Raw genomic sequence first — 25,274 nt, 5'->3', positions numbered from 1 at the left:
TCAACAGCTCTTTTTAGCATTGTTCCTTCCATTATTTAATAAGAATACTCTGAACTTGAGCAGACAGCAGTGCTTCATTTAAACCAAAGACAATCTCTTTTGCTAGAAACTCAAAACCAAGAGTTTTTTGCTTTCTTTTCAAATCCCACTCTGAAAAATAAAAGGAACAAACTGTAGCTTGGTCATTTAGGATGTTCAGCTCAAGAATTTAAAAAGACAGGGCCAGATTCAGCTAACTGGTTCCACTAACAAGAGCCCCTACAAGAACTTTTGCTAGCACAGTGGGGTTTCCTCCATCCCTGAACACACCCCTACACCCCAAATCGGCTTAGGGGGGTTGGGAGAAACTCCAGAACAGTGCACAGGGGAGGAGAGGAAAGATCATTCCATCAGACAAGCAGGATGTTGGAGCAATCTCCTTAGCACTATGTTGAATTTCTCCCCCAAAAAGCTGCCTTATACTGCATCACTCACTGGTCTACGTAGTGCAACATCATCTAAACTGACTAACAGTGGATCCCCAGGGTTTCAACACAAGACATTTGTGGAATGCTCTCCCCAGAGAGGCTTGCATTGCATGAGCAGGAAACCGCCCCCCCCCCCACGCCTTCCAAAATCTTCTCTGATCGCTCCCCTAACCATCCAGAGCAGATTGGGGGAGTGAAAGGCGTCACATTTCACCAGCAGCATTGGAAGCCCTGGTGGCACCTGGGGCAGGTGCATGCACACCCTACTACACCATGGGGGCGGGGCATGCCATGGGGTGGGCTGGGGGCCAGAGCAATTATGCCCTAAATCAAAATAGCAATCATTATCATCAGTTGAATCATGCCCTTGCTTCAGCAGCCAAAAGGTTTACATGAAAACTTTTCTATGGTGTACTTAAAAACAAAATGAAAAAACCCTCTCTTAAACAGATCAGAATGGGCGCAAACTACATTCAGAAACAGCTCCTGGATGCAAATTGTTTTTTCTCCCCTCACTCACCAACCCCAAATATTTAGCTTCAAATTCACCTTGATATGAATCTCAACCCTAAAACATAAAGAGCCCCAGACGTCTCTAGTGACAGAGATTTTATTGATGTGACACAACAGAACGTCTGGTGTGTGTGTGTGTGTTTTAAAAAAGCAACAACCCAGAGTAAACCGTTACAGAAACATCAAAGCAACATGACACCATGCTCGCCTTGACAGCTCATGTGGAATGAAAAATTAGAGTGCCGTTGTGCATAGCCAAATCTAATCCGCCTAAGGGTGAACAGTTTGTAAATCAAATAATTTTGATTGAGGGTACACGGCTCTTCATTGTGGCAGGAACGCAGGCTGTTCGATTCGTCAGCCTGCCTTACACACAAACACACACTCATGTTAAGAAGCCCACTTGCAGCTTCCCCGACTGGGAAGCTGTTGAGCTGTGGAAGTCATTAGCTGTGGCAAGTAAGTAAGTAATTTAAAAATAAAAATAAATGGCAGGCAAAAGCTGCCAGAGCTGAGGAGCCAAATTTTCACTTGACAAAAGGAGTAATTAGCAAGCTTAATGACATCAGGAAGTTATCAGACAGAGGCACAGAGTGTATAAATAATGGATACACAAGAACTCCTGCCATTCCCAGGAAAGGCATCTTGGTTGTTTTTTTAAAAAGGGGGATCTGTTAATGCGCTTTTCTCTTTGGCTTTCCACAGGAAAAGAAACTTGAAGCATCTTACAAACCCTAGAAATTAGCACATGGTGGGCAACGGGTAGGAACATAAGGAGGCAGTGATTTCTGTCCTGTCCTGTACTTGCCACAATCAGCACTGTTTACATTCTGCTACAGTTTGGCTCCTGCTAAATCCTGTTTGCCTCACTATATTATGTCTGAAACTAACACAATTATTTACATAATTAATTTCTATGCATTTCAATGGAAAGGAAACATAAAAATAATGCAGCAAATCACATTTTTGCAGACTCAAAAAAGAAAAAGACAGACCATAGCGAATTCCACTCATATTCACTGGCATGATTTCTGCTGCCAGCATCAGACAAACATGTACATTGTGTACAAAGCTAGCCTTGTTTTCAAAGTTGCCATTTCAGGTTTCAGGACAGGGGAGCTATGAGATTACAGTAGTGGGACACAATTTCCAGCAAGGATCAATTAACTTGTCTTAGAGATATATAGATATATACATATGTATTCAAGTTCAAAACTGATGGTTATTTTATGAGTATTTAATGTGGGGTTTCTTAATATCTAGGTCAGGGTTTCCTGAACTTAGGTCACAAATTGTTTTTGGACTGCTACTCCCATCACCCCAAGCTAGCAAGCTCGGTGATTAGGGATGATAGGAACTATATAATCCAAAAACAGCTGGAGTCCCAAGTTTGGGAAACCCTGATCTAGGCAGAGGCTTTTCAATCAGGTTGAATGGGGTGCTGCTCCACCAACCCCTCAGCCAGACCCCACCTGCCTGCCTTCTTACTCACAACCAATCCAGGGAGTGGTGCCCCTGGCTGTCAGCTTTCTCCTCCTCCCAGGTTTCAGTGTGGCCATTGTAGAACTAAGCAGGGAGGAGGATGGAGACAAAACTGTAATTAATCCCCCCCCCCAAAAAAATGGGTCTAGCTCCACCTGCTGTTTGGACTCCCTGCCTTCTGCCCTTTCAGTCAAAACAGGCATCAGCCACCACTGTACCTAGGTGCTCCTGGAAAATAATTGTTAGGTCTGAAAGGCATAGCCCTCTTGGTATGCCATCCCTAACCAATTTCATCTCAGTCGTGCAGATGATGGTTAGGTCCTACTTGTGTGCTTCCCACTGACACCTGATTGACCACTGTGAGAACAGGATGTGGGACTAAATGAACCATTGGCTTGATCCAGCAGGCTCACATTATTATGTTTTATGTTATGTTATGTTATGTTTTATGTTGTTGTTATGTTATGTTATGTTGTTATGTTATGTTATATTGTGTTGGTGTTATGTGTTAGAGTTATGTTACCTATGGTTTCCATGCAAAGTGGCAGGGGCATAGGAAGGGGGGGTGCAGTGGTGCGGTCCACCCCGGGTGTCATCCTTGAGGGGTGTGACAAAACGGCACACCGCAGGGGGTGGCACTTATCGTGGGTCCTGGCCTGCAGCGAGCCCGAGCCAAGCATCTCTCCTGGGAGTGACGCGGTGGCTCGGGGCCCCATGCTGCCTGAAATGGCGGCGTGGGGCTTGCGTCCGCCAGGCAGACTCCGTGGGCAGCTCGCCATACCACCCCCTTGGGCAGATTGCCCCGGAGCCCCCATGTGCAATCGCTGCAGCACCTCCGTGAACATATCACCCCGCCCCCACCGCTCCAGGTGTCGGGGCAGTTAGCTACGGCCCTGCAAGGTGGTACTGTTGGGTACTGATTAGGGCTGGTCAGCCAAATCTCTACATGAAGCAACCCCTTGAAACTAAGCCATCACTTTTTCCTCTTCATCACTGCAATATGGCCTTACCAGCAGATCCCATCACCCTGGTGCTGAGCCAAGGATAGAAGAAGTGGGGAACTAAAAGCTGAGATAGGCTCCCCTGTTATTTTAGCTTCCCACTTGTGCCTCTATGCTTTGCTCAGCCATGGGGTGATAGGATCTGCTGGAAGGACCATACTGGAGGAAGAGAAATTGTGGGTGGGGGGCTGACTATCTGCACTTTGGGAGGAGGCCAGAATATATAGTTGGTGGCTGATCAGCTGTCTTGATGTCCTGTGTCCTAGAGAAACTGATCAAAACATTCTGGTGGCTGCCATAACGGGAGAAAATGTGTAGGAAGATGGTAGGCAATAAGACAAAAAGGATGGTGGGAAAGACAGGCTTGAGGCCAACAACTTGTAGGGCAGGAGCTGCCTCTCAAAGGCTGGATTCAGCTCAGGAGCTGCTAGTTGCCCAACTCCCCAACTAAAATTATTTCTTCCCTTTACTCACCATCATAGTTGTCTAGTTTTAATTGTTTGATCAAGAAGTCTAAAGGCTCTTCTGGTTTATGGATAAGCAAACCTTGAAGCATTCCCTTTAAAAACAAAAGTAAAAGAAATATTATTACAGTGGTACCTCAGGTTAAGTACTTAATTCATTCTGGAGGTCAGTTCTTAACCTGAAACTGTTCTTAACCTGAAGCACCACTTTAGCTAATGGGGCCTCCGCTGCGGCTGCGCTGCCAGAGCACAATTTCTGTTCTCATCCTGAAGCAAAGTTCTTAACCCAAGGTACTATTTCTGGGTTAGCGGAGTCTGTAACCTGAAGCGTATGTAACCTGAAGCGTCTGTAACCTGAGGTACCACTGTACTACTATTATTATTACTGTTACTGTCTGCATACACTCCATACATTTGAAGTGCATGACTTCCCCTGCCCAGGAATTTTTGTTAAAGGTGCTGATATTTGTAGCTCTGTGAGGGATAAACTGCAGTTTCCAGGATTCTTGAGGGGAGGTGTGTGCTTAAATGCTAATGGTGAGTATGCAGTCAATATTACTATTGGTGTTTATTAGACATTAAACATTTCTTATGCAAAAGTCTCCAAGCAACTTTTGGAGTTTAAATATAAAACGTATTATAAGATTAAAACATTCCTTTAAAAAAGAACAGATATAAGTCACAAGAACATACAAAAGAACCTACTCCTCCAAACAGCTGTGGCATATAGAAAATCCATCTCTCTCTCCTGGCTCTCTGTCCAGTTGAGCAGAGATCTAGAGTGTTTGTCCCTGACAGTGGGTCATCAGGACAGATTAGGTGCTGGTTTACCACCCACCTCACTATCCAGCAGTCTCCCTGCATGAACTGACAAAGGTGGTCTCAAAAGCAGTGTTGACAGGGGGCTTTTTTCAGCTGGAACTCACCAGAATTTAGTTCTGGCACCTCTCATGTGCACAACGTTACCATTATAAGAGAGCAAGGGAGGCATTCATGGTGAGTTCTGGCACCTTTTTTTCTAGAAAAATAGCACCTGGTGCTGAGGACCCCCATTCTTTTGGTTCTAGAAGACTTCAACATCCTTGTCCTAGGCTATTAAATTGGGGGTGGAGGTTCAGGGCTTCAGTTCCAATATGTCATTGGCCCATCCACACTCTGGATTTGGTTTTCTTGACTAGGCAGGAAAAAGGTGGATTGGATTTAGATAGTAAGTGCCTGCCCCTTATTCATTCTCATCACCAAGGCTATACCTGCAACTGTGACTGATAGCCAGCAGAGGCCACTGTGGCCTTGCCAAATTAGCCACAACTCTGCAGGTCACCCTGCTGCTCCCTCTGCTCAGATTCAGTTGCCTGAAGAAGGAAGGAACAAGAGGGGGAATAGTAGGGTTGTCATATTTCAAACAGTGAAAATCCAGACAGAAAAGCTGTTGAGCTTTTTTTTGGCAAATTTGTTGGCAAAGACGGCACTGCAAGCATATAATCTAATGTCATTATTCCTTGGTTTAAGGCTGCATTCTCTCCACATTCACCCACAGTCACTTTAACGTCCCTCTCTTGAAAGTTGGTTACAATTGCCAAACAAAATGAAGAGAGTAAGGCAGTTAGGGAGCTGTCTATTTTTAGTGGTTAAGAGCGGTAGTCTCGTAATCTGGGGAACCGGGTTCGCGTCTCTGCTCTTCCACATGCAGCTGCTGGGTGACCTTGGGCCAGTCACACTTCTTTGAAGTCTCTCAGCCCCACTCACCTCACAGAGTGTTTGTTGTGGGGGAGGAAGGGAAAGGAGAATGTTAGCCGCTTTGAGACTCCTGAAGGGGAGTGAAAGGCGGGATATCAAATCCAAACTCTTCTTCTTATTATTATTATTTGCATTTTATTTTCTATTATTAAAACCACCAGGTTGCCAATAAAACCAGGATCATTGGTTATCATCCCCAGAGATCTAGCCTGTAAACTTTGAAAGGAAGAGAGAATAAATGGGGAACTTCTGTCCTTCCAGATGTTACTGAACTCTCTCCCACCATTCCTAACTATCAGCCATGCTGGTTGGGCCTGATGGGAGTTGGAGTGCAATAATGTATGGAGAATCGACAGTTTCTCTGCCCTGATCTAAGAAGAGGCATTCCCTCATCTCGTGAGGGAATGACTCTTCTAAATGAAGGGCTTCTTCCATCTATTGCGTGCTACTTCTTCGATCAGGAATGGGGACCTGTAGCCATCCAAATATTGTCAGACTACAACTCCTATCATCCCTGAGCATCAGCCATATTGAGTGGGATTGATGGGAGTTGGAGCAAAATCCAGAGGGCTACAGGTTTCCTTCCCAGCAGTGGATTATAACTGCCCTGATGCTCCAGTTCATTAGCCAAAGTTCATTATCCTTTCTCCTTATTGTGGCTGGGATCCACAAGTTAACAATAGATCACATGCTTCTGCTTTATATATAGGCAGCAATCATTTTAGGCAGGTCCAAATGATGAGTGATTACCAACATGTGAGTCCTTTTGGACCTGGAAGAGGAAAGAACAGTGGCAGGGTGGTGCTGTGGTGTAAACCACTGAGCCTCTTGGGCTTGCTGATCGGAAGGTTAGCGGTTCAAATCTCCACAATGGGGTGAGCTCCCGTTGCTCTGTCCCAACTCCTGCCAACCTAGCAGTTCAAAAGCATGCCAGTGCAAGTAAATAAATAGGTACCGCTGCGGCGGGAAGGTAAACGGCATTTCTGTGCACTCTGGAACTCATCACGGTCCTCCATACACCAGTAGTGGTTTAGTCATGCTGGCCACATGACCCAGAAAACTGTCTGTGGACAAACGCCAGCTCCCTCGGCCTGAAAGCGAGATGAGCGTCGCAATCCCACAGTTGCCTTTGATTGGACTTAACTGTCCAGGGGTCCTTTACCTTTACCTTTTTATGTGCACTCCACTCCACTGACGTGTGTTGGGGCTGGAAATGGAACCACTGTGCGATATAGCCATTGCCTGTACAATTATTTATTATTATATATTGAATATTGTGATGAATTATATTTCTCTAACTTTTTTGAATTTTATGGATATTATAGGCAGATCCACACAATATATTTAAAACTTATTTCTCCCTTCCCAAAGAATCCTGGAAAGTGTAGTTTATTAAGGGTAGCTGGACCTGTAGCTCTGTGAAGAGAAAACTACACTTCCCAAGATCCTTTGTGGGTGCAGCTTATAACAATCACATCACCACCTTCAGGCTCATAACACTTTTTCAATAAAATAAAAATGAAAGAGCAAATCATCAGCGCTCACTCTGACCTATAAATGCAGGGTGGACAAATACCCTATGCTAATCTAGCTACTGCATTTCCCCAGAGCAGGAATGGGGGAAATGAAATACAACTCCCATCATCCCTCACCATTACCAATGCCAGCTGGGGCTGATGGTAGCTGGAGTCCAACATAGGTGGAACGTCCTCCTTTTGCCCTAGAGCATGCTGGGAACTGTAGTCTAATAGGCTCCCTCTCCCTCGGTGGTTGCCGGGAATTATCGAACTCTCACATATCCCGTCCCGCTCGGACAGCTCCCTTGTAAGTTTTATATTCTGCGGGCCGTTTATTCCCTTCAAGTCGCCTGCGCCAAGCATCCCCTCACCTGCATAATTTGGTGGAGGCGGTGTTTCTCCGCGTAGAGCCCCATCTGCGGAGGGATATGTATAGGTCTCTTAGTGGCGTCCATGGCTGCCCTAGCAACAGCTCGTCGCTAAAGGAAGAACGTCACTAGAGAGTGACAAAACCCATGGCCGCCAGATTTGGCATCACCCCCTCATAGATGTAGGCTTGCTAGTTCGTGCAAAGGCAGTGTATGTCATCAGATAGCGACGAAGCTATCATCTCCATCACACTCCCTGCACCTTTAAAGGGACAGTAACGGCTAACTGGTTACAGGATTGAGATAGTTTCTAAATCGGGCCATTTACCTCATCGTGTGAAAAGGACCACACATCACATTTCAGCTACTCATTAAGACGCATATAGATAGATAGATAGATAGATAGATAGATAGATAGATAGATATACGTGTGTGTGTAATATGTATCGTTCTGCTAGGATAACAAAAGCATCACTAACAAAGAAAAAATGCGCGCGCACAAAAAACAGGGAAAAGGGAAGGGCACATATCTGCATATGTTAATTCATTAGTATAAATGAAAATTTAGACATAAATACTATATCATAGAACTGTATAGTTGGAAGGGATCCTGAGGATCATTCTAGTCCAATCCGCTGCAATGCAGGAATGTGCAGCTGCCCCATTCAGGGATTGAACCTGCAACCTTGGTGTTAACACCACTATGCTCAACCAACTGTTGGTTAGAGGTTATGGTTACGGAAGAAGAAATATCTCAAAATAATAAGAAAGACCATGTTGAGGTGACTTTGTGCCTGCTGGGTGTGGTGTCTAAATACTCCCTCGGATATCCATAAATGTTTTTATTAGGTAGCCTCAGTGGCTAGAACTGCTTTATACTAACTGCAGCTGGTTCAACAGCTGCAGCCATTCCTGGACCATGAAAGCCTTGCCACAGTTGTTCATGCATTCGAGACTGGATTACTGTAATGTACTCTGTGGCACTTCTCTCACACTTGCCTCAGAAGTTGCAGTTGGTACAGAATGCTGCAGCATGATTGCTGACAGGTGTGAGGCCTGCACTCAGAGAGCAGCACTAGTTGCTGACTTCCTACCAGGCCAAGGTGTTACTAATATAAAATCCTTACCTTGGTACCAATTTACCTATGAGATTGACTTACCCCACATGTGCCCACTCAACTGCTTTGGCACTACTTCAGGTGCCACATAATACCTATTCCACATTTGTAAGAACTCGATTGTTTAGAGTGGCAGCGCCTACACTTTGGGACCCCCTGCCTATAGATATCAAGTAGGCACCTTCACTGTACTCTTTTTGGCAGTTACTAAAAACCTTCTTGTTTAAACAAGTCTACCCAGATGCTTTAAAAGTTGAGGTAATTTTACTTTGTTTTAGTATTTTAACTTTCCTATGTTATGAAATATGGTTCTGATTTTTTCTTGATTTTACTGTTTTAACTTTTGTAAACTGCTTTGAGGTTTTTACAATCAAGCAGTGTTAAAACTTTATGAAATAAATAAAGAATAAATAATTTATTTCTGGCTGGGCACCCAAGTTTTCCCCTCCCACCATCCCGACTGATCCATGGTGGACTGAAAATTCAGCAGGTACTTCTGACCCCCATTTTATACTCACAGCCATCCTTTGAGGCAGGTCAGGCTGAGAGATTTTGATCAAGGTCATATATGAGTTTTGTGATAGAGTGGGTCTATGATCCTGGCAAGCCCAATCCGTACTATACATTTAAAGCAGTATCAAAGGCGGAATTGATGTAGAGGGGGGGGGACGAAGGGTGGCGCTTTGTCTTTAAAAAGCTCAATAAATTTTTTGGGGGGTTCCTTAAAAAAAGCTCAACAACCTCTGGGGTGTCCTGACTTTTTACTTTTTGAAACATGGCAACCCTAATTATACTACTTAAAACAGCCATGGCTTCTCCCTCTCCTGATTGTTCAACCATTATGGAAATTGAACAAATCTTTATTCTGCATTAATTATTAATTATTATACACTTTAGGAGAGGAACCCCACCTCCCAAAGCAGTCTAATGATTACAAGAATGTTCCATGGCCACAAAAAGATGGGGAACGTGGAGGGAGAAAAAAGCATGGAATATCCAGGAAGCAGGGATGGCTGGCTGGCTCCCAGCGCACGAACCCTTTCGTTATCACTTTTTGTAATTTTGTACTGTAATTTCACATTACCTTCCTGCAACAGACTAAAGAAAGCTCACGTGGTGAGTGGGGCGGGGAAGAAGAGGTTCCCGGTCGCTGGTCCCCACAGGTAGACTACGTCTGAGCGTGGAGGCTCCACTGGGAGCGCGGCGCTTCGTCCAAATCCTATCTCCTCGCACTCCAAAATATCTCCAGAAAAAGCAGCCGACCCCCTCCTCTCCCAACTGTAGGTGGGTCGGGTGGGACTGGGAGAGGGTAGGATGGGGTTGGGTGGCCCTGGACAGGGAGGCGTGCCGGCTGCGTCAGCAGAGCCTCCCGCGGCCACGTGCACACGCGTACACACACCCCGGTTGCCCGGGGTGACGCGTGTAACAATTGCTCCGGCCGCTTGCCTCCAGCAAGGAGCCGGCGAGTGCCAACAACAGCCAGCGCCCGCGGCGGAGGCGGCTTCGGGACATGCACAATCGGGGAAAGGAGCGGAGGGAGGAGGAAGCCTGAAGCTGCAGTCGGAGAGACAAGTTAATGACATTCCTGTCTCCGACCTACCTCACAGGGTTCTTGGGAAGGCTGCGGAGTTGACGCGCGCGCTTTGCGCTGAGAACATTCTAAAACGGCGTTTGAACGGGAAAGGGGCCGGAGGTCAGTGTCAGAGCGGCGTCGTGGCAGACAGAAGGTCTCAGGTTCGACCACCAGCATCTCCCCTGCCGGGCTGATGGGAGTTGCAGTCCAAAACATCTGGAGGGCACCAGGTTAGGGAAGCCTGATCTAAGGCACACAGACACACAGACCCATCTCTCTGGGAAGAACTGCAAAGCCCAGAAGGGCACCCTACTGGTGTAACTCAGTTTATTCAGTTGGTCTCCAGTTCTCAAACTTCTGTGCCAGAAGAGAACTGTAAATCAAAACAGGTTAAACAACAAAAGGTTCCTGGGAATCCGGGGAATAACGAAAAGGCTGTCCGGTATGTTGCTGCTCTGGGCTGACATTCAGTCTGCGTCTGCTAGGGCTAGGTAACTCTGCTCGGTCCCTGAACCAGGTACAGTATATCTCTGCATTCAATACCTCCTGGTGCAGGAACAAAGCAGATTTGCCTGCTCTAAGAAGTGGGTGCCTGTTGTGTCTCTGTACAAGTCACTGCTCTGGGCTGACCTCCTTCAAATCAGGGGCAGGAGATGTTCAAAACAGCAACTTATTATTTTTTGTTGTAACAGAAGGGTTGCAGACATAAACAAATGCAAAATACAGCAAAAACGATGGTAAAAATAATTAAGGATACTGAAGAACGGGAGGGGGAAGCAACATAGTGTGCAATGCACCATAGAACAACTATTGCATGTAGAAGAGTCAATTTAGTGCTCAATAAATTTAGTTCTCTGCATGTTTACCTGTAAAACAGGAAGTTCAGTGGGCTGTGCCAGTCAAGTTTACATAAGAGAATAAACATCCCACATTGAATAGATCTATTTTAGATGCACCATTAAAGACTCTGTTGGTGTGTCCGAATTTCTAACAGTACAATGTCCCATACCTTTCCTAGACACTCCTCTCAGGAAGGAGGTAAGTGAATGAGACTAGCTAATTCTTATACTGTACAAACCATTCTGGGCATCAGTGTTCAGTTTCTGACCTGCCTACTTTTGAAGGAGTTGATACGCAACCCTGGCCCTTGTGCCAAGGTTATATTCCCTACATCCTCCCTCTACCTACCTACACACATGCACATGCCCTCTCCACCTTCCACTTGGAGGGGACCAGTGAAAATCTGGAGACTCCACATCAGACCCAAAGATCTGGCAAACCTAACCCCCTACCAATCTAGATAGGGAGCCACAGCACATCCTATAAATGTGCCCCCCCAATCTCAGCTTAGAAATGTGAATGATCCATGCTAGAAAAACCACCACCACTTCTAGAATCCTGTCTCCCCCAATAGGTGCAAGCAAGCAAAGGTTAACATCAGCTGCAGGGGCCCCTTATTCCAATGTCCATCAAGCTAGCCTTTGCATTTAATGACCAGGAGGAAATCTGAAGTCACTTGGGCCACTGTTTTATGCTAGCCAAGAGGAGGCTTCTGTCCCCTCGGTCTTTTCATGGCATCACAGTTGATGCATTGCCGCATTATGTTTACAATCGACTCACTAGGGTTTATGGCACCTGATTGTCAGTCAGTCTTTTCTGGACTGGAGGTCTGTTTCTGCTGTATCATTACAACCATATTGACTTACTGTTTGGGGATCAGGGGCTGCAGAGTTAGATTGTGATATATCTTTCCCACTCTCCCTTTAAACACACACACACACACACACACACACACACACACACACACATCTTGCAATTGGGCTCTTCTATGGCAAGATAGCTTCGGGTGTCCGCAAATGGATAAGCACCAATAATCGAACCACCTGGGAAGTCGTTAGTGTTAAGATCAAGCTTCTCCATCAAATGAGAAGATGGGTGGGATATGAAGCAAACACATATTAAGTATTTTAGAAGATTGCAGTCTGCTGACTGTATATTCAGAAGTTACGGGAGGTAACCTGGCATGTGGGGGAAAGGGGGAAAAACTTATTCCACATTCTTTATCATTTTGGTCACACTCTAGCATGACCAACAGACAAAACTCAGGATAGGGCTGTTTGTTATCCTTATTTGTTGTTATACTTCCACCCCACTTTTCCTCCAAGAAGTTCAGCAGTGTACACAGTTATCCCCCTTTTATCCTCACAACAACCCTGCAAGGTAGGCTAATAATTTGACTTTTTTGTATGCTACCCATCTGCCTGGGGTGCCCCAGCCACTATAGGTGACTTCCAGAAAAATATAAAAACACAATAAATATGAAATACTTCCCCATACAGAGCTGCCTTTAGATGTCTTCTAAAAAGTCATGTAGTTGTTTATCTCTTTAACATTTGATGGGAGGGTGTTCCACAGGGCGGGTGCCACTACCGAGAAGGCCCTCTGCCTGGTTCCCTGTAACTTGGCTTCTCGCAGTGAGGGAACCGCCAGAAGGCCCTCGGTGCTGGACCTCAGTGTCCAGGCTGAATGATGCGGGTGGTGACGCTCCTTCAGGCATAATGGGCCAAGGCCGTTTAGGGCTTTAAAGGTCAGCACCAACACTTTAAATTGTGTTTGGAAATGTACTGACTCCATTTTGGAAACCTATTTTGTATTTTGTAACTAAGTATTATTACCTGCAAACCACTTTGAAGTATTTGCTGCCTGCATTGAAATGTAAGTAAACCTTTTTGTTTTTACTAAAACATGTGGTTCAATCTTAACAATGGGGACAGAGAGGGAAGAATGCTCAGCAAACCAAAAATAAACAGGGATAATAGGTGTAATTGTCAAATCCTTATCTTCCAGTAAGCTGCAAAAGCACGTAAGTGTTTTCACTCTGCTAAAAGGGCTTCATAGCCTGTTTACTCTCATATTTCTTCCACACACATGGGACAAGGGGTTTAAATTTTAATTTACGGATTTAATCCTCAATCCATCCCCATCAGGGTTATTGTGGGGATTAAATGAGGTGGGGAAGTACGTATCATGCATGCTCTCTTGAGTTTCTTTTGTGGGAAAGGGGGAATATAGGCTATAATAATTCAATGAACAAATAGAAAATAAAAAGTACTAGATCTTATTCCATTCAGAGAGTGCAAGAGGACAATGCAGGTGTCAACATTTATGCAGGTAATTATGTAAGGAAATAGCGATCACAACTATAAGGCATGTACTGGCTTTATAAAAGCCTGTTTGTTTGTTTGTTTGTTTGTTTGTTTGTTTGTTTGTTTCATTTCTATACCACTTAATATTTTTAAGAAAAATCTCAAAGCGGTTTATAGAATATTAAAACATCAATAAAACAATCTGAGGAAAGTAAAATTTAGAGTATACAGTCAAAGCAACATAATTAACAGAAAACTAAAATATCTTGAAGATTTCAAAATAAAACTACAAAGGAGGTCAACTACAGAATACATATTTAACACAAACAAAGTTAACAAAAAAAATCTTAAACATTTCAAAAGAAAGCATTGCTAAGGAAAGTCAAATATAAAATGCACATTTAAAACAGCATAATTAACAAGAGAATAAAATATTATAAGCATGACACGGCTGTTAGGCAGGCACAAAAAGATGGGGCAAAAGAATCCAATAGTTGTTGTCGGGCATAGCGATGTCCCTCTGGTCTCACAGGAGCCTCTTTAGAAGAGCTGGTGAGTCTGGGCCCTACCCGCTAAGCCAGATGGAAAGGGCCTTGCAGGGAGAGGCCCTTTACGACTCACAGCTTGGTGAAGAGATTGAACAAATGTCTCCTTGTTTCTTCCAAATCCTAGGAGCAGGGGAAAATGAATGAAATCAAGGAGAGCCTGCGGAACATCGAACAGACTTACAAGATCTTCCAGCAACAGCAGTTCACCTTCATTACTGCACTGGAACACACCCGAGAGAATGCCCATGACAAAATCAAGCCTGTGTCAAGCATCGGACAGGTATGGAGAGATCCCAGAACTAGGGGATGAGGGAGAAATCCACTTCAGGCCATAGCTCAGTGGTAAAGCATCTGCTTTGGTTACAGAAGGTCTCAGGTTCAATCCGCCATGGCATCTCCAGGTAGGGCTGGGAGAGATTCCTCCCTGAAACCTTGGAGAGTCGTTGCCAGTCAGTATAGACAGTGATGTACCAAGGGCCTGACTCTGTGTAAGGCAGCTTCCTAGGTTTCTCTGTGTTTATAGGTGACTCTACGTAATGCATACTTTCCAGTGCAATTTTGGAAAACCGAAATGCAGCCTCCCTTCGAAATCTGTGCTTCTCTGAATTGTGTGATGCAGGTCCAAAAATGCGCCAAGAAATTATGAACATAACTAGGGTGAAGAGTGCATAAATGTACATAATATAAATGAAAAGTGCATGCAAAATGCATCACATTAGAGGAAAATCATATATTTAGACAATATTGCATATATATTAGGATAAATTTGCACTAAAATGCTTATGAATTTTCATGAGGACTTAAAAATAATAATTGCAAACTGATGGTGAGAATTGAAACCGATACACTGAAATGGACAGATTCACCCTTCCTAGTTTTTTTCTCTTCCCCCTGATTTCCCTCCCCCCCCATTAATCTTTATTAAATTTTAAAACACATAAAAAGAAGAAAGAAAAAATTACAGTTGTCAAAACAAAACAAAAAACAAAAAATGAAGACTTCCGTAGTGTATACCATTTCTAAAACATATCCATTATGGATGTTTGCAAAATAAATTACAAGGTTTTAACATAAAGATCCAAACATTGTTTGCTTTTTTAGTTAATCATGTAAAAAGGAAAGGAGAGCCCATGTCAACCAAACCTTCCTATATATCTTTACTGGATTTGGGGAGAGGGAGGGGGGAGGACTTATACAAACATAAAATAAAGACCCGAACCAATGGACCCAAATTACAAAATAGGAGATTAAAACTAAACATTAGGAAGAACTTTCTGATGGTAAGGGTTGTGGAAAAGACTCACTTGGGAGCTGGTGGATTCTCCTTCCTTGGAGGTTTCTAAGCAGAGGTTGGATGGTCATCTGTCAGGGATGCTTTAGTTGAGATTTCTGCATTGCAGGAGGCTGGACTAGATGAAACTTGGGGCTCCTTTCAAACTCTACAATTCTGATTCTAGGAACAAACATAGTATGCTAACTAAAACAAAACATAGACTTGGTGTCTACCCACAAACTCTAGCATTGCAATCATGGGTAGGCAAACTAAGGCCCGGGTGCCGGATCTGGCCCAATCGCCTTCTAAATCCGACCCACGGATGGTCTGGGAATCAGCGTATTTTTACGTGAGTAGAATGTGCCCTTTTATTTAAAATGCATCTCTGGGTTATTTGTGGGGCATAGAAATTCATTCATTTATTATTATTTTTCAAAATATAGTCCGGCCTCCCACAAGGTCTGAGGGACAGTGGACCGGCCCCCTGCTGATAAAGTTTGCTGACCCCTGATTACAATGAAAGCAAGAGAGTTGGAAACAGTTTCACATCTTCACAGTGAAAATTATAAACCCTATGTGCTGTTTTCTTCTCAACAACCATAGTTTTCAAACCAGCAACCAACAGTAGTGTTTGGGAACTGTATCCAGCAACATAGATTTTGGGTTCACCTATCCTTGAGTGCAATTAATAAATCCTTTGGCCCATTGAAAGGAATGCAGTTAATCCATCATAACCATCTCTTTTTCATAGATGATTGAGGACATACTGTCCTTCTCTGCTCCTTGGTAAATCTGGAATCCATAATGTATTATAGCAACAGCCTTTTCCCATCTCTCTCTCTCTCTCTCTCTCTCTCTCTCTCTCTCTCTCTCTCTGACACACACACACACACCACTTTCCCTCACCCCACAGTGTGCGTCCCCATGGTGTAACTATAACTTTGGAAACCGCCTATTAAAAATAATGGCTATGTGTCAAAAGTGGAATGATGAATGAAGACCCTGCCTCTCCCTCCTTGGGGGACACACAGATTCTTTCTGAGTTGTACTAACGTGGAAAAATGTGTCAGCTCTTAAGTGATCAGTCTTGGAATATTTCTCTTTTAAAAATAAATAAATAAAACAACCTCATTTTTCACACTTCCAGTTCGCAATAACATTTAGACCTGGGGAAGGGGAGTCACATAATAAGCATTCCACTTGAACAACATGCTTTTTTAAAAGCAGGCTGATCTCTTGCTAGTCATTTCAAAGTTATCCCTTTCCCAAGGGAAGCCTTTACAATGTTTACAGAGTAGTCTTTTTTAAAAAAAGAGGAAAGTGCTATGGAGCCCTTTATTCTCTTTGTGATAATCTGCTTATTTACAAATGTACAGTTAAGGCAGAAGTGCAGAAACAAGCAGACAGGAGTACCAAGCAACAGCATATTGTTCCCTCCACCCCAGCCAAATCCAAATATTTGTTTCTTTCTGGGTCGCCATGTATATTTGTCCCCTCCTACCTGCTCAAATCCATTTTTTTCTTCGCCTTCCATCTCTCCATGTATACTCATACTCTAGATGTCCAGAACTTGGAAAGGTAATTTTTTGAAAACCAAGTAGTTCTTGCTCAGGTGTGGCATGTCCAAACAGGAACTAGTTTCTGTTCATCTTCATCCCTCTGAAAAACAAGCAAGCTCAGTTCAAGTTCATCCAAATGATCTTCGGCAGAAAGAAGAAAAAACGATATTCAGAATGTTGCAAGTATATTAAATATACTTAAGACTAAGAAAAAAATTAAAACACACGCATACAGTGGAATGTGAATGGCTTATTTCCTTCCAAAATTATTATATTTTTAAGTTAGAGGCTGAATGAGTCTAAGAAGTTAAAAACACATGGTCCGTCTAGCTCCCCACAGGCTGGCAGCAGCCCTCCAGGGTTTCAGACAGTCAGCCTCTCCCAGCCCTACCTGGAGATGCCGGGGATTGAACCTTTGCTCTGCTGCTTGAAGTCATTTGCAGCAGAGGCTGAATTAAACAGGGATATTAGAAGCTGCCTTTTCACTGAATCATATTTTTGGTCCATCTTGTTCAGTATTGCCTACAGTGATTGGCAGTGGCTCTCTAGGGTTCCCAGCCCTACCTGGAGATGCCAGAGATTGAACCCAGGACCTTCTGCATGCAAAGCAGGTGAGCCACAACCCTTCCCCACAGGATACCAGATTGCAGACAACTGGCCTAACGTGTAATACATATGTAGTTAAGTCACAGGTAGCCAAAGTGGCGCCATCCAAATGTTATTGACTACATTCCTATCAGCCCCACGCACCCACCCCAGCCAGCGTGGTCAGTGATCAGGGAGCTAGCCCTGAACATGGATGATGGGAATTGTAGTCCAACATCATCTGGGGACCCAAGGTTGGGGAAAGTCTGCCTTAAAGTGCTGCTTCTCTCTGTCCTTTAACCTCCCCACTTGTAAGTTGGGCCACACACACACACACTCACAGGCCTACTAAGCCAGGCTGTCGTAATAAGGTTCCCCAAGATAAATAAGGTACTTCAGACAGAGCACTTTGTAGTAGTAGTAAAGCACAGGTGTGAGGAATCAGCTAAAGATTCTTTAACAACCAGGAATGGTCAAAGGTTCAAGCATCTGCCTTCCACCTTTTGGGAAGGAACGGGCATCCTCAGAGACCCTCCAGCAAGTAACATGCACAGTTATTTTGATCTATTCCTTCCATTAGGGAATGTACGTGGCAACAGCTCTCCATCTTGGCGATGTGGCCAAGCTCAAAATCTGGTGGGGCCACTTAAAAAGGAAGGAGGAGGGGAGTTCACTCAGACCTGCCTGGGCAACCTTGGCCCTTTTCCGCTGAGTCTGTCATCCCGGGACTCAATTAAGCAGAGCCACTGTGAGTGGCTTCTGTTGCGCAGTGAGCTTGCCTGTCCACTAACGGCTGACCCGAGACTGCCAAGCAGCCAATTGAGGATACAGATTTGCAGCAGGTGACCGGCCTGAACCGGATTGAAGCCAGCAACCTCTGCACCCCATTATCTTTTCCCTGCAACAACCCCCCCACCCCACCCTGTTTGCATTCTCTTGCGTGGAAAAGGCAAAGTAACAAAAAAATATAAGCACAAGAGGTGACAGTATTTGTCTCCAAACAATTGTCAGGACTAGGAAATAGCTCCTTTTTGCAGGTTCAATGTCCTAGTTCCTGGTAGTTGTCCTGGATTTAGCTAGAACTGTATAACTATCTTTTTTCTTTTTTTTTTTTGAGGATCATTTTATCCAAGGCACCTAGATCATTTTGCTTATTTAAAAGCATTTATATACAGCTTAGGAATGTAGGAAGCTGACTGAATCAGACCTATTGGCCCATCTAGCTCAGTACTGTCTACACTGACTGGCAGCAGCTCTCTGGGGTTTCAGGCAGGAATCTCTCCCAGACCTACCTAGAGAAGCTATTGAGGATTGAACCAGGGGCTTTCTGCATGGCAAAGCAGATGCTCTGTCACTGAGCAACAGTCCTTCCCCAAAGCTTAATTGTTCAAAAATCTCTAAGCCATGCATACCCTAATATAGATATATCATTCAAACACAAACTAAAACCAGAAAAACTGCAAGCTTCTTTGGAGAGACGAAGGATCTCTGGCTGCAGCCATCATGCATACAGTGGAAGAGAAGGCTGGGTTAAGCCCCATCCAAACAAGGAAGGAGATGAATCACACAAACTTTGGCTGTGTGTTCCAGGAACGTTTTCCAAAGCCCATTAGGACAGGGATATGGAACTCAGGCCTGGAGGCCAGGTGTGCCCCCCAAGGCCACTCTATCTGCCCCTTGGACACCCCCCTCCCAAAGCATGCTCCCCGATAGCCCTGCTTTGCATCCTCCTTGAATGCTTTCGCCTGGCCATAAAGGCATCCTTTTACTCTGAACCTAAGCCTCTTGCCTACCTAACCTCACACTCAATTAAGACTACACAGAACCTTTATTCTCAATAATGATGGACCTCACAGGTGGAGAATACCTTTCTTCTCTATATATCTTTATTATTTGTAAAGGGAATATTTGTATAAGTGAAAACTTTACTATCCCTTTGGAGTTGCGCTGTGTCTTTGTACTTTTGTCCTTGGAGGCTGTGATGATTTATGTTTCACACTTTTGACTTTGTTTTCTTTCCATTTTATTAACTTTGCACTTGTTTTTTCCGTTAACAACTTTAAAAAAAAAAAGAGCTGCTGATTCTGAAATTCATATAGACTTCCACCATGCTAGCTCCGGCCCTGCCCTTGCCAGTTGGTATAACTCGCCCTCCTTCCCCCTTGTGTGTCCGGCAGGTGCAGACCTACACGGACCATTACTGCAACAACTCCACTGACAAACGTATCCTGCTCCTGTTCCTCAGCATCTGCAGCGACTTGAACAAACTTTGCCAACGGCTGGAATCCCTACACCCTGGTAACAGTGTCACCAATGCCCTCTTGGACAAGTGCAAAACGTTGGTGAGCCACAGCAATGACCTCAGTGGGATCAGAGCCAAGTAGGTATTTATTTGTAGAGAATGGGCTGGCTGGGGCTGGTGGGGACTGTCACCCAAAACATCTGGAGGGAGCCAAGTTGGCTAATGCCATCATAGCAACATAGGAAGCTGCCATATGTCTTGTACTTCATCTGAAAACAAAGCAACATTCCAGTCCCCATTATTCTGAACAGCAGCATAAAAAGCTGCTATAAACCAAGTCAGACCCACTGATCCATCTAGCTCAGTATTGTATACACTGGCAGGCAGTGACACCCTGCGATTTTGGGCAGGAAACATTCCCAGCCCTAGCTAGAGATGGCAAAGACTGAACCTATGGCCTTCTGTATGAAAAGCTGGTGCTCCACTACTGAGCTGTAGGTGCTCCTGATGAACACATGAAGTTGCTTTATACAGAGCCAGACCTTTGGTCCATCTAGCTCAGTATTGTCTACACTGATGCACAGAGGTTCCTCAGGTTTCAGATAAGAGTATATCCCAGCCCTTCCTGGAAATGTCAGGAATTGTACCTGGGATCATCTGCATGCAAAGCAAGATGTTCTGTCACCGAGTTGTGGCATTTCCCCTGAAAGCCAGGATTCCAGTCCTGATGGTTCTGAATTAAAAGATGATTTAAATAGGCATGTAGGGAGCTGCTTTCTGCTGAATCTCCATCCAGCTCAGAATTGTCTACACCAGAGCTTTCCAAACTTTTCAGGTTGGTAACAAACCTTTTAGACAAGCATCATTTCACAACACAGTAATTCAGTTTTACTAGCAAACCAGAGGTTAAACCCCTTTCCAGCCCCAGTAGGAGGGCGAGGAGTGTTCACATGACACACCTACACACTGCAGCCGACACACAGTTTGGAAAGCCCAGGTCTACACTGACTAGCAGCACCTCTCCAGGGTTTAAGAAGGGATGCCTCCCCCGCCCTAGCTGGAAATGTCGGTGGGGATTGAACCCGGGACTTCCTGCATGCAGAACAGATGCTTTACCATTGAACTACAGCCCTTCCCCCATAATTAAATAAGATTCCAGTGCTCCTGGTTCTGAATAAAAGGATCATGTAAATAAGAAGTCGTCTGCTGAACCAGATCATTGTTCCATATAGCTCAGTCTGCACTGACTGGCTAAAGCTCTTCAGCTTTTCAGGCAGAGATCTCTCCTGCCTCTACCTGGAGACACCAGGAATTAAACCTGTGAACTTCTGCCCATAACTGCCCTACAGCCCTTCCCCATTATATAAGAACATAGGAAGCTGCCTTACATTGAGTCAGACCATTGGGGTCCATCTAGCTCAGTACTGTCTACACCAACATCTTTTAACCTTGGGTCCCAGATGATGTTGGACTAAAACTCCCATCATCCCTGACCATTGGTCATGCTAGCTAGGAATGATGAGAGATATAGTTCAACAACATCTGGGAACCTAAGGTTGAGAAAGGCTGGTCTATACTGACTGGCAATGGCTGTGTGGTGCTCCATATAGGCAGCTCTCCCAGAACTACCTGAAGAGCTTCACTCAGAGATCTAACTTTGAGACACATGGAGGAAGAGGCGTATCACACAGAAGGGGCCTGGCTTTCCCCTATTCCGACCTGTTGTCAATCCAAGGAGGAAGGCCTACAAATAGTTGAAGGGGGGGGGTTGTTCTGTAACTGCCACAGTAGAGTAGTGGAAAATTTAAAAGTGCAGGATCCCTTCATGCAGGATCACCTTTTGAGATTATGAAATTATCTTGTAAAATTATTTAATGATGATGATGATGATGATGATGATGATGATGATGATGATGCAGGATGCATTCCAACAGTCGGTGCAGATTTCCATGTTTTCTGTGCATGAACACAGCCAAATGATTTTGAGTGCTTCAATATCTTATTTTGGAGTGACTTAAGTTGTGTTTTTATTGACATTCCATTGTACATAACAGAACTAGCACATCCTTCTCTTAAAAGTGAGGAACCTTTTCCCAGTGCTCCTAAATGCTCAGCTTTTAGGACAACTCCTTGGTGTCCTTCCAGTGCATCTTATCCAGAGGGACCCTAGGAGACCATCCTCAGCAGCTGACTCACCTCCTTTCACTCTGATTGGCCTCCAATCAGCAGCACAAAGAGGCTTTTTATCAGTGCCAGAAAAGTTCCCCTTTTATGCTGATTGGATAGCTCTAGAATGCTGAAGACAAGGACTGTTGCAGAAATAGTAATGGGTTTCAGGGCCACTCATGACCAGGGCTGATGAGGGTGGAGGGGAATCCAGTACAAGAGGGTCAGAAGGTGACCCAGGGCCTGACTATATTGCATGTATTTTTGTCTTGGTTGTATCATTATTTATCCATTGTTTCCAGGGACGCGGACTTATAAAAAATATTGGGGGGGCCCGGGAAAGCTCATGAATAATAAATAAGCTCATGAATATGCAAATAAAGTGGCGCCGCCTCCTCGTGAGCGAATAGGGGAGAGCGTGCTGCGCCTATTAATCAGCTCCAAAGGAAATTGGGTGGAGCTTTTGCTCGGGAGGGAGGGCAGGAGGCATGCAGCCCGCCCCTCCCTGTGCATTTTGGGCTGGGGGAGGGGCGGCGATGGCGCTCTGCTGGAGGGGCGCCGGAGATTATTGGGGGGGGGCGGAGCCCCCCCAAACGAATTTTTGAGGGGGCTCAGGCCCCCTCAAGCCCCATGGAGTCGGCGCCTATGATTGTTTCTGACATCCATTGAAAAACCGCTTGCAAACTTATGCTTGTGAACCAAGCATTCCCATTTATTTCTGACTCTGTATGAACATTAGCTTCTGTGCATTGACAGTAGGACAACAAAGCCTCATCTTATTATGCACAGTCACCTCTGTATGTTTTCATAAGTGAATTCTGTGTGAATACAACAAAGTTGTCGCGTGATGCACATCATGTTGCCTTACATGTACAAGTTCAACATTTAAAGTATTTGGTTAATTCAGCTGAGATCACATGGGTGCTTCTATTACTGATATTAGCTGTTGGGACCTTAATGTTCTCAGCTGGCACATGAATATTATACAGTGGTACCTCGGGTTGAGTACCTAATTCGTTCCGGAGGTCCGTTCTTAACCTGAAACTGTTCTTAACCTGAAGCACCACTTTAGCTAATGGGGCCTCCCGCTGCTGCCTCGCTGCCGGAGCACGATTTCTGTTCTCATCCTGAAGCAAAGTTCTTAACCTGAGGTACTATTTCTGGGTTAGCGGAGTCTGTAACCTGAAGCGTATGTAACCCGAGGTACCACTGTATTTATTATTAGCACACACATGAGATCACACGTTTATTTTTATATCCCTTGTAAAGATTTTTAGCCACTCTGCCCTCGCTGGATGCTGTGCAAAAAATAAAAATAAATCAAAAAAATTAAAAAAACACACCAGGGCCCAACTCTGCTCTCAGTTGCCCTGCCCACGACCCAAACCACTGAACTGCCATTGACTGTACCAATGCCTTTTGGCCTTCTCCTCCCCGCCACCCCCAAATGTCCAACAGGTACCCTCACGATGTTGTGAACCACCTCAGCTGCGATGAAGCCCGGAACCATTACGGCGGTGTGGTGAGCCTCATCCCCATCGTCCTCGACAGCATGAAGGAGTGGGTGGCTCACACTGAGAAGCTCCCGCGGAACATGTTACACAGTGTGAGTGCCCGGAAGGCCGCCGTCTACAACCAGGCAGAGCAGCCCATTCGCCGTGTGGGCGACCGCGACCACTTAGGCCGGCCCGCTTTCATCACCGAGGGCACTCAGACCTACATTAGCTTGACAGAAAAGGCCAGGGAGAGGGAGGACAGGAGGGTTAAGCTAAAGCAACTGGGTGGCCTAGGCAGGGCCATCCGGAAGTTTCTCGACGGGCCCTGGAGACCGCCTGGCAAACACGCATTTTAAAAAAAGAGAGAGAGAGTAAAGACCAAAAAAAGAAAAAGAAAGCAGCCTGCTCGCTTAGCATCCGGCGATTAAAACAGTCTCCCTATATTTGCTTCAGTTATGCCCTTTCCTGAGGGGGAAAAGAAAGAGATACATCTGCTTTGGTAGCGACAAGCATGATCTATCTTATCCCTTTCTTGGAGCAGGTCACCCTCAGATGAAGATACTTTAGCCTACTCAACAGTGTTCGAGTAACCCCAGCTTTAGAGCAGACCAGGCCTACAGAATTAATGGCCTACTGTGGTGAAATTAGGCCACCGCCAAATACTGGTGTGGTGTCCGCCAGGCACTTAATGATACCTCAAGTTGTGGGGAGGCAGGGGAAGGGTTAGTGGGTCACCATATCAGAGCACAGGGTTTTGATTCACCTTGACAGCTGCCCCTCTTCTGCACTTCTTATAGGCTTGAGTGTTACATGTCTGCCCAGTGTGAACCTCTGGCCAAATCATAACTCTAACATGGGTTACTTACTTAGCTGGGGAAAGAGGTGGTAAAACAACCAGAGAAAGGAGGATTCATCTACACATTTTTGAGAGGGTGGAAATACGCTTTAAAAGAAACAAAAAACTTGTACACCCACTTAGAGCTCACTACTATCTGGCACCAGTTAAACCAGAATACACTGAGTTTCTGGAAGCACTGAATTTGGTTGAGTAAAGCTTTTTGACACACAGAAGGAAAAGCACAGGGCAGGAGAGGAGTATTTTTGTACTTAAGTAAGATTCCAGGTCACCTCAGGAGACTTGGACCACTTTTCAAGGCAGAATTGCACTTTAAAAAAAAATTAAAACACCTCTGGGAAAATGAGGGCTTGACTTCTCACAGAAACATAAAAAGGAGGAAGAAAACACATTTCCAGCATGCCAGGCTCACACCAACTCACACCAACTTCTGCCAGGGGTGGGATAGGGAGTATCCATTGTTTTCAAGAAATGGAGCATTTTAACATTAGATCTTGTCAGTACAACTCAACTCCTTTTGTCTGATTGTTTCTTTTTCCCCTCCTCGCAGGATCCTTAGCTCCTGTTTTTTTGCCTCTTGCCGGAAGATGCTTCTGAATAAAGCTGTTTCCCCTGCAAGTGCAGCTCGTTGCTAGAATTATAGAGGTGTTTTCGTGATCAAATTACTAAAGGAAAATTATGCTGAGCCCAGGGATGGGGGTGGTAGAGAAGGGACAGGCAAACTTGAACCCCAGACCCAGGACTACCCTCACCCTCATTTTAAACCTATAAATCTACAACATGGTACCCCCACTTCTAATTACTATGACTTTTTTTTTCATCTCCCCAAATTACACACTGGAAATCTAGGCCCAAATCCAGTTCCTAGACTCTTCCCAGACACCCTCCCTCTACTTCTTTTTGACTGTCCCATTTGGAGATTACAGACAGGCAAAGGAATTTCATCACACAGTGCATCATTAAACTATGGAACTCCTTCCCACAAGAGGCAGTGATGGCCACCAATTCTGATGGCTTAAAAAAAAAAAAAAAGATGAGATCATGGAGAACAAGGCTATCATGACTACTAGATATGTACTCCACTGTGTATCAGTTGCTGGGGGTGACAAGTGGCGAGAATGCTCTTGTGCTCAGTTCTTGCTGGCTGGCTTCCCACTGGAGCA

At 44.8% G+C, this 25,274-nt stretch overlaps 2 protein-coding genes and 1 long non-coding RNA gene across 15 annotated transcripts in view; 1 reads left to right on the top strand and 2 right to left on the bottom strand.

Annotated features, from left to right (window-relative positions):
* The window catches only part of AK8 (adenylate kinase 8), a 98,468-nt gene extending 88,588 nt beyond the window's left edge, over window positions 1-9,880 (bottom strand). The window contains exons 1-2 of one of the 5 annotated variants that reach the window (XM_028716015.2): window positions 9,752-9,872; window positions 3,938-4,022 (exon numbers count right to left, since the gene is read on the bottom strand). In XM_028716015.2, the coding sequence (XP_028571848.1) occupies window positions 3,938-4,019 (82 nt within the window). In that variant the 5' untranslated portion in view covers window positions 4,020-4,022; window positions 9,752-9,872. Of the gene's footprint in view, window positions 1-3,937; window positions 4,023-7,552; window positions 7,717-9,751 lie in introns of those variants that run through there. The other 4 variants (XM_028716014.2, XM_028716013.2, XM_028716017.2 and 1 more) reach the window with 4 other exon arrangements.
* SPACA9 (sperm acrosome associated 9) lies at window positions 7,430-24,729 on the top strand. 9 transcript variants are annotated; one of them, XM_028716020.2, is made up of 5 exons: window positions 9,830-9,951; window positions 10,275-10,470; window positions 14,059-14,214; window positions 19,529-19,731; window positions 23,218-24,729. In XM_028716020.2, the coding sequence occupies exons 3-5, from the start codon at window positions 14,071-14,073 to the stop codon at window positions 23,609-23,611; spliced, it is 741 nt and encodes a 246-aa protein (XP_028571853.1). In that variant the 5' UTR covers window positions 9,830-9,951; window positions 10,275-10,470; window positions 14,059-14,070; the 3' UTR covers window positions 23,612-24,729. The 9 variants fall into 9 exon arrangements, with proteins under 9 accessions (XP_028571860.1, XP_028571853.1, XP_028571864.1 ...); XM_028716031.2 differs by having other exon boundaries at window positions 9,836-9,951; window positions 10,275-10,401; XM_028716030.2 differs by lacking the exon at window positions 9,830-9,951 and having other exon boundaries at window positions 10,144-10,470; window positions 23,218-23,365; window positions 24,662-24,729.
* LOC114589569 (uncharacterized) lies at window positions 12,024-23,351 on the bottom strand. Its single transcript, XR_003704697.2, has 4 exons — window positions 23,243-23,351; window positions 16,709-16,866; window positions 15,239-15,387; window positions 12,024-14,054 (listed from the first exon to the last, which is right to left on the bottom strand). It is a non-coding gene; the product is annotated as an uncharacterized LOC114589569 (long non-coding RNA).
* Window positions 24,730-25,274: the final 545 nt, after the last annotated feature.

The sequence above is a fragment of the Podarcis muralis genome, chromosome Z (genome assembly GCF_964188315.1).
Source record: "Podarcis muralis chromosome Z, rPodMur119.hap1.1, whole genome shotgun sequence".
Taxonomy (NCBI): domain Eukaryota; kingdom Metazoa; phylum Chordata; class Lepidosauria; order Squamata; family Lacertidae; genus Podarcis; species Podarcis muralis.
Note: the sequence above shows the minus strand (reverse complement) of the source record. Positions and strands in the feature narration are given on the sequence as shown.